The 8,886-nt window shown below is 48.1% G+C and overlaps 1 protein-coding gene across 4 annotated transcripts in view; it reads left to right on the top strand.

Annotated features, from left to right (window-relative positions):
* The first annotated feature begins 1,751 nt into the window (after positions 1 to 1,751).
* GRIA1 (glutamate ionotropic receptor AMPA type subunit 1) overlaps positions 1,752 to 8,886 on the top strand; it is a 118,564-nt gene continuing 111,429 nt past the window's right edge. For 3 of the 4 annotated variants that reach the window (XM_041397530.1, XM_041397532.1, XM_041397531.1), the window contains exons 1-2: positions 1,752 to 1,996; positions 4,096 to 4,233. In XM_041397530.1, the coding sequence (XP_041253464.1) occupies positions 1,915 to 1,996; positions 4,096 to 4,233 (220 nt within the window). In that variant the 5' untranslated portion in view covers positions 1,752 to 1,914. The remainder of the gene's footprint in view (positions 1,997 to 4,095; positions 4,234 to 8,886) is intronic. The other variant, XM_041397533.1, reaches the window with a different exon arrangement.

The raw sequence follows: 8,886 nt of genomic DNA, 5'->3' as shown, positions 1-8,886 counted from the left end.
CCTTTGGCCACCTTTATCTGGTTCCTGAGTGCCTGAATTTCTTCTCTAGTGAACCTGGCACCAGGAGTCATTGCCTGGTCACCTGGGAAAGGGTGTTTTGGGGCAAAAAGGAATCCATCCTAGAAGGATGTTTCGTCGCTCACCATGATGAAATTAAAACCTTTTGGGCTCTGTTTTTTGCAGTGTAACTCCACGTTCTGTCCTATAAGAGGCCACGTTCCAGGCATCAGTGCAACTCTTCTCTGGTGCAAAGCTGTAAGAGTGCAGTTCTGAGACCCCACACTAACTGGCATTCATGTGGGTATTTCAGCATTTTGTCACTCTAGAAGTCACAGTGAAATCCATAAAACTGTCTAGGAAGATATTAAAAATCCCAAATTCTTTATTTGCAGAGATTAAACAAGGCCTGGGGATATAAAAAATAGTGTTATCCCTGCATCATAAACTTATGTCACACCTGGGTGCTGTGGCCAACAGGGAACTTTTCTGTGCTGCTGCAGATTTTGCAGGTTTGGTCATGTCCCATTTCAGTTTTCCCACTCTGCAGTGTGCCCCTCTATCCAACTTGACCTTTAAACATTGGCCACCACTCTTTGGTGTTCTTCCAGTTTAACCACACACATTTGGAGATGGGGAAAGAGCACCAGGGCAAGGGACCATTCACCCAAGCAGGACACAGGGCATCTGAGTCTTTTCTAATTCTGCCCCAAACATTCCTTTTTTCTTTCTATTTCCTCTCTGGTATAGACCCCTGGTATGTATCAAGGCTGGAAACATCAAGGACAGAATATCTGGACCTGGACATGGGATTTGAGGTTCTGGCATCTGCAATGAGTGGCGTTTGGTTTGGTTTGGTTTGGTTTGGTTTGGTTTGGTTTGGTTTGGGACTTCAGGGGGGAATGGATGAATTTTCTCTCCTTTCTGAGGTGACTATGGCTCTGTGTTCACCACAGTTCTTCAAATATTTCCAAATCACAAGTTGTACCTGGGAGCTGCATTTTATTGGTTCTACCTTTATTTTTCTCTTTTTGTTTTTGAGCAAATCTGCCCATGGTCAAATAAGCTCCAGCCTTGCTAGAACTGCCATGAAACATCTTCTGAAATGGTCCAGGCTATGATAGCCCCCTAATTGCAGAAGCCTGCCCTTTCTGATGGTGCTGGTGAGTTCAGATTCTTCCACATCAAGTGCAGTGGTGAAAAGCCTCATCCATTAAGAGCGGGCAGGAAAAATCAATGAGAAAGGTGATGGGGGGGTTTGCTTTTTTAATCCTTCAGGATCTCTCTAAAATCCCTCCTTCCGAGGCACATTTGCAGGACCCTCTTTGTTATCCTAATGAGCCATGTTCGGGAGAGTGATCGGTTCAACTCCTGGAGCCAGGGGTGCGAGCCCAGGTTGGGAAGCGATGGATCCCAGGCAGAAGAGTCTCAGCTCTTTCTCTAGAGGAGTTTGCCACCTACTGATTCACAGGTTCCTTTGAGCTCCTGCCAAGAGAAGTTGAGGGGGAAAGCTGGGATTTAGGGGCAGGTAGGGATTGCCCTTAGAGACCCGAGGCAGGAGCCCCGGGGGCAGAGCGGGCTCGGGGGGATGCGGTTCCAGCTGCGGAGCTGCAGCTGGGAGCAGGGGCAGGAGCTGGGTGGAAGCGCCTGGCGTGTGCGTGTGCGTGTGCGTTGTGTGTGGCGGGGGAGGGATGTGGATGAGGAGCGGGCTCTCTTTCTTCCTCTCGGGGCTCAGTTAATCCTGCTGCCAGGCGCTGCTCAGCGGCAGTCTCAGCGCTGGATCCGGAGCGGGGGAGACGCGCATCCCGAAGGCGCAGCGGAGGGGAGGCGAGAGAGGCAGCTAAAGAGAGCAGAGCGGGGGAAAAATCAAATCTATGCTTGGAACTGGGCTTCTTTTTCGCCAATGCAAAAGGGAATATGCAGCACATTTTTGCCTTCTTCTGCACCAGTTTCCTAGGGGCGGTGTTAGGGGCCAATTTCCCCAACAATATCCAGATAGGTGAGTGCGGGGCTGGGGATGATGGTCCCTGGCGAGTGGGTAGGGATGGAGAGGGGGTGGTGGGGGAAAACTGACCGGGTCGTGTGGTTGGAAAAGCACAATGTGTGTGTATGTGTGTGAGAGAGCCAGGGGCTGAACTGCGAGGGCTGGATGTGTGCATTGGTACCAGCTTTGCCGGAGCAGAGATGGATCAAATTGGCTTTGGGGGAGGGGTAGATTGGGAATAAATACCTGCACATACACACACACACACACCAACACAGAGGGAGAAAAGTGCCTCCGAAATGGAGGAAGGATGAAAAAAAATATCTGTTTCTTGCCCTGAGAAATGCCTGGGCTGCCATTGTGTGTTGCTGCATTTGCAAAATCGGCGGTTGCATGATACATTTTGGTGAGGATGCTCTCATCTGTAGGTAACTGGGACGGGAGGTAACAAACAGACGCTCTCTTGTTGTTATTGCTAAAGAATAAGGGCAAAGCTATTGGAAGAAGGTCTTGCATTGAAGTCTCTTTCCATTTCATTCCACTTGCTTCCCCTGCACAGCAGCAGTGCCTGTTTGATTCCATCCTCCCTTCCCATAACTTCTCAGTGCTCCTCTCCCTCCTTCCCCGCGTTTATCATTACTCTCCCGTTGATCTTTATTGGTGATCGTGTGTAACCTGGCCCCAGATTCCCTTCCCTTGCATGCCGGTTTTCTTTCCCGCCTCCCTTCTCTTTACAATGCCAATCAATTGCTGATCCACCAAGTTCAGGCAACTCCTGCCTGAGTCCAGCTGCACAATCAGTGCTTTTATTGCTGTTGATGCTGCATCCTTGTCTCCCTCCCTTCCCGTCTCCCCTTTACCCCAAATTTGTGCAAGATCCCAGATTTTTTTGCCTTTCAACAAATGCAACTTGGCTAGGAGCATCTGATTCCTCCGATATCCGTGATTAGGCTGTGGGGTGGGAGGAACGGGGGAGGTGGGGGGATATTGGTGCGCAAATAGCCCTTTTCACACAAGGAGATGCCCCCTCTACTAAAGATGTGCAAAGTGACGTTGATGGCAGGTCCTTGCCTATTTGTTTCTTCCTCAAGTCGTCTTGGGCATTGATACTTTCTGCAGCTTTATTTTAATTCACCCTTGTTGCTAAGTGCTTTGTTTCCCTCCTCCTGAAATGCCAATAGCAGCGCTTTCTTTAAATGCATATAGATTACAGACAAGCTGAATTTAATAGCATCTTTCTGGAGGCTGTGAAGGGATCTGCTGCAAGCCAAGGTTCCTGCTGGGGGAGCAGCAGGAAACTTTTCCTAGGGCTGGGTTATCGCTGCACTTTGTTCCAGATCCATGGGGAAAGGGAGGCTCTGAGCTTAGGTCCAGCCCGGTCCCTGTTCCTGCCCTGTTTGTGTCATTCTGTGGTTCTCGGCTTATCTGCACTTCTGTATAGATTGATTCCTTTGAGAGTCAAGCTTTAAGTTTCCTGCCCAGTTTGAGTTTGTCCACTGTCACCTGTTAAATTCAGGGGTTTTCTGTGCAACACACCTCCAGCAGCAGCAGCTGTTTGGTCACAGTCCCGTGTCATTCTGGCTGTCACAGCACTGTCCCCTGCTGGGCCAGGCTCAGCCAGGCTGTCCTGTACCCCCGAGTCCCACAGTGTGAGGGGACCCTTATCCTGTGGCAAAGCTCTCCTCCCAGTCAGCAGGGCTTAAACTGAGCCTCGTTCCAAGCTAGGGGAGGAGGGAAGAATCTCGTTCTTCCTGTACTGAGGTGATATTGACAGAATTCCCATTCCTCGTGCTTGAAGTTATGGCGGTGAGGAGATGGAGCTCACCCCATGCATTACCCCTGTCCTGCAGCTGCCTGGCCTGGGGATGCATCAGGACTCCTGTGTGTGATCCAGGGTTACATAACAGACATGCTGGGAAGGTTTTCTGCTCCCAACCTGTCCGCAGTGGGCACGGAACCCTTGGCACTTGTGTTCTGGAGGATTTCTGAGTTTGGAGGCACTCCCTGGGCTGCAGAGCTGTAGGCTCTGCTCTCAGGAATATTTTGGACTGATGATGTTTCTAATATGAATATTCTTAAGAGCTTTCTTCTTATTGTTCTGTTTTTCTCCCCAGGGGGGTTGTTTCCTAATCAACAGTCCCAGGAACATGCGGCTTTTAGGTTTGCGTTATCTCAGCTCACAGAACCCCCTAAGCTCCTTCCCCAGATCGACATTGTGAACATCAGTGACAGCTTTGAAATGACATACACCTGTAAGTAACAGAATTCACTGTGCTCTGCCTTACTTTGGCTTCTTTATTCCTGACTTGGGTTTGTTTGCTGTCTGATACATGGGACATCTTGCAGCTCACCTTTAGGGTCCCAGCAAGAAAACCCCAAACATACAAAGTGTTTCTGGGTCATTTTGGTTTGTGCTAAGGAATAGGGGTGAGGTAGTGCTGCAGTTATCCAGCATGTCTTGTTTCCCCTTCCATTGCATCCAAAGTGGTGTAAACCCCGCAGCATTTCATTTCTTTATTTCTTCTTGTTTGTCTAACCTCTGCCCAAATCATTACATTGAGGTTTCATCCCCATATTTCCCATAGCTGTGATGCACAACAAAGACACCCCTTTCCACCCACAGAGTGCACAGAAGTCTCTGTTTAGTGTGAACAGCTTCTTCCTCAGCCCCAGTTTAACCATCTGTCCTTGTAATTTAAGAAAGACCTAGCAGACACCAGCAGCTTGGTGCAAGTGGAGTCTAAATCCACAATAAGGGCATGCCTAATAATGACAGAGAGGTAAGAGAGTTCTAGTTTCAAGAAATTAATTCATTGGCTCTAAAAACAGATATTAAAGAATGAGTTTGCCCCACAGAATTGATCTCAGGGTGTATCTGCACCCTGCTAAAGCACAGCACATTGCCTGTACTGTTCTCATTAGACATTATTGGGAAAAAGAACCTGGCTTGCTAGGCAAAGCCAGGGTTAGCAGCAAGAAACAAGACCAGGAGGAGGAAACCAAATGAAAACTAAACCCATAACACAGCCCTGTGGTTGCTGTGGCAGCCTGTGCTTTCCCTGGAGCACAGGGTGCCGTGCTGTGGGCGAGGGGCTCACACTGGCAGCCCGGGATGCACAAAGAATTCTTTGGTTTGACCTGGTGTCAGACACTGCTGCTGACACTCTCTGAACCTGTGTGTGTGTTTGGGGGCTGTCAGGAGAGGCTGGAGGAAGCCTTCCCTTCATTGAGCCTGTTGGATTTTTGTTGGCTGGCATCTGTAGTGTCCTCTTGAGTCACTGAAACATCCACCCTGCAGTTTAGCTGTGTGGGATAGAGGTGAACACAAACTGTTCTCTCTGCTCAGAAATGCACAGAAGGGATCCCCTGGAAGAAAGAGCCAGCAGGAAAATTAATGAGGCTTTTTGAAGAAAAAAAAAAAACGTTGTGATATTTTCTCTTGGAGGGTTTGCAAATACAAGATTTCAGGAATTTCCTGCCCAGTACGGTATAGGAGAGAGAAGTAACAATTTGGCCACACTTTCTTTGCAGTATCTAATAGCATATCTAAAGACTTTCTATTTTCTTTAATATCCCTCTATTTGCCAACTACAAGGTTTCCATCAAGGAAGAGCAACTATTTCAGCTCTATCCACTGGCACTTTCTTGGCAGGAAAGCCAGACAAATAGAAGAAAAAAGCCAGACCTTGTATCTATCAAGGGAAAACGTCACCCACCTGGGGTAGAGTTGCTGACTGTGGCTGGGGATGAGCTATTTCAGAGCTGATAGCGGGAAGAAAGCAGAAACTGCAAGAATACCACTCAGATACATTCTCCATCTGCACATGGCTTTCCCTCCCTCTCCATGCCTGCCACTAATGGTTTTGTTTACAGCTTTGATGGCAAGACCATGACACCAGTTATGCTTCAGGAATCTGTCATTAGTGCTGCGGGGGCAGCAGGGGTGGTCTCACAAAAGCTGAATGGAAGCAAGGCAGCCTCCCAAAGGATGTTATATTTGAGCTCTATGTAGGGCACATTGTCCTAGATCAGACCAGCAGAGCACTCTGCACAGTCCAACTTCACTTGTCCTCGTTTTGCTTTTCTTATAATTAAAAACTTCCTAAGTTCCTCCAGACTATGGAAGGCAGCATTTGTTTTGTAAGCACAAAAGAAGGTGTCATTCCATGTACCCTAGGGGTGAAAAAAATCCCCCAACCTAAAGAAAACAGGCCATTAGGAGACCTGATTTTAGTACTCTGGAGCTGAAGCGAAACTTTTGTCCAGAATTAGCTCATTCTTCATATTCCAGCTAATTCCTTGCCTGGCTGCCAAGAGTAGATATCAGCAGAAAGATCTGTTTATTTAGAGAGAATAAAAACCCTGCCCACACAGTGGTCTTTATCTTCTGAGGAAAGACTGGCCGTGCTACCAGTTAAAAGTACCAGGTTTCGTTCCCATGGAGATGGAGAACACAGCATTTCCTTGCCATTGGCATTGCCTGCTTCCACGACAGTTAAGTCAAGGGTGTTTGGGCCCCATGAACCTGATGCCTCACCTGTGTGGGTCTCCAACAGGACACCGGAGCAAGGTCCCAGCTCCACTGCAAATCCTGCTCCGTGCTGGGATCCAGCCTCGTGTGCTAAATGTAGTCCTTATGGCAAGTGTCTGAAGCAGCATCATTCAAAATACAGAGCAGGTATTAAGAATCAGTGCTGACAGCAGAAGCAAAACCCTTGTTGGGCGGCCTGTGGGGTGGTGATGAAGTGCAGCACAGTGACAGCAGCCTGGCTGAGGAAATGGTGTGCAAAATGTACCTCGGCATCAGCCGTGGCACTGCTCACCTCTGCCTGACACGGAGCTGCTTCCACGGTGAGGATGAGCAAGCTGTGGTGTGACAGTGGGAGAAGTGACACCACAGCTCCTGCCCAGGTGACAGCGCCGTTAATGACCCACCGAATTGGTGACAATGACACCCATCCGAGGGGAAATCTGGAGAATGCCCAGAGGCTGCTGCAGAGCTGGGCTGTCACTGTGACAGCCCAGCAATAACTTTCGCATTTCTGGTGGTTTAGATGTGGACTTTTTATCATTACACAGTGATTGTGAAAAACTCAGTGTGGGCCCTGAGGTCACTGTGTGCAGCACATCAGGAGATGATGATTTTAGGCAAACCATAATCATTAAGAAAGCAAGAAGAGGTTGTGGATATGTGTGGTGACTTCCTGTTTCATGTGCGGGGTTGATGCTAATGCTGTTGCATCACTGAGGCACGGGCACATTTCAATAACTGAAATATCTTCCTGAATTCATTCCATCCCACAGAATAGCTGGTAATGAACACGCTCTGTGGTTGCAGCTGGGTGCCTGATGGGGCTTACCCATATGGAAGTGCACACCTGCTACTCTAAGGGTTCTTAAATAAAGGTTAGGAGGCTTTATTATTTTGTGCTGTTTCTTCAAAGGCCAAGGAAATTGTTTAGGCAAGGAGGGTGAATTGAGAGTCCTTCCTTCAGCAGAATTACACAGCAGTGCCAGGTGACTATAAAGGGTAAAATGATGGTGTGGTGTAGCTGAAATGTTTACCCGGTGACATAGCAGAGCAAAAACCCTTCTGGTCAGGTTTAAAGACATGTTTAGAGGTTCTGTCTCCATCCATGTTTGGAAAAGAGCTTTATGCCCTCCACACAGTGTCTAGCAAACCCTACCATGCTGGTTTTTGCCATGTATGACTGCTCTCAGCACAGGAGAGTTGATGCTGCAGGTCAGAATGGAGAGGGGTGGGAAGGGGGATGCCCTGTGCCAGACACGAAGGCACGGGAGCTTTGCAGCTTAAGAGAGATCTGCAAATTCCTGTCCCTGGAAGGTCCACGGTGGATGGGAGCACTGTGTGCTGTTGACAGCAAAGGAATGAGAGGTTTCTTTCTTGAGTCAGCCTGTGCTGGGAATAGTTTTCTCCTATTCTTCATCTCAGCCTCCAACTGTGCACAGTGCAATGCGCATCCTGTCCTGTGCAGAGCCCAGCTCCTCAGGGAGTATGAGTTGTTTCAGTCACAGCTCCACAGCTTTATTTAATTTGTGGTGCAGAGATTCCTGCTTTCAGCCTTTGGCTGAGGTCCCCAGGTGAGCCTGGCAGCACCAGGCAGGCGTGGAGGCTGCTCTGGCTGTCCTGAGAAGAGGATGGCTCAGCAGCAGCCTGCCCTGGGTCAGCAGCTGCCACACCAGGTGAGTCACCATCTTGGTAAATCTGCCCCTGCAAAACTCAGGCTGCTTTGCAGGGATGACCAGTGACTAAAATAACCCCTGTTTGTCACTGAGCCCTGCAGCTTTACTGAGGCAGCCACCAGATTTTGTGTGCTTGGGCGGTGGGCTGCTGGCAAGGGGCACTCAGGAGCTGCACACCTGAAACACAGGGTTCTGCACAGGATAGCAACAGGATTCTGCAGCTGCAAGAAAACTTGTAAAGAGGCTGAAAAACAATAAATTATTTATCCCTCTCCTTCTCTGAATGTACAGATACTGTGGGGTCCTCATACTGAGTTTATGCTGTGGGTGCTGCTAGAATATCAATAGTTGAATCTGTTCTGCAAATTAGAAAATGAACATGTAGTGTGGATTCTGTTCATATTTTATTAAGGCCTCCAAGCACCAATTAGAGAGGGATTTGTAGTGATCACTCACTCTGTGCTTATGTTCTTATCAATAGCAGCAAGCTTACATCCAGATCAGCTATGAAATGAAGTCTTTCTTTTTCTTCTTTTCCTTGGATACTTACATATATAGATAGAGTATTTATAGAAATTGCTTTTTATCTCCTAAATTACCTCTCAGAGATAGGAAGGAATAGGCAAGCATTTGGATGTTCTCAAATGAGGAACTAAATTTGGTTTAATGAAACAATTATTGGTTGTTGAATTTAAAGGAAG

Source organism: Onychostruthus taczanowskii, unplaced genomic scaffold (genome assembly GCF_017590055.1).
Source record: "Onychostruthus taczanowskii isolate IOZ18803 unplaced genomic scaffold, ASM1759005v1 scaffold14, whole genome shotgun sequence".
NCBI lineage: Eukaryota > Metazoa > Chordata > Aves > Passeriformes > Passeridae > Onychostruthus > Onychostruthus taczanowskii.
Note: the sequence above shows the minus strand (reverse complement) of the source record. Positions and strands in the feature narration are given on the sequence as shown.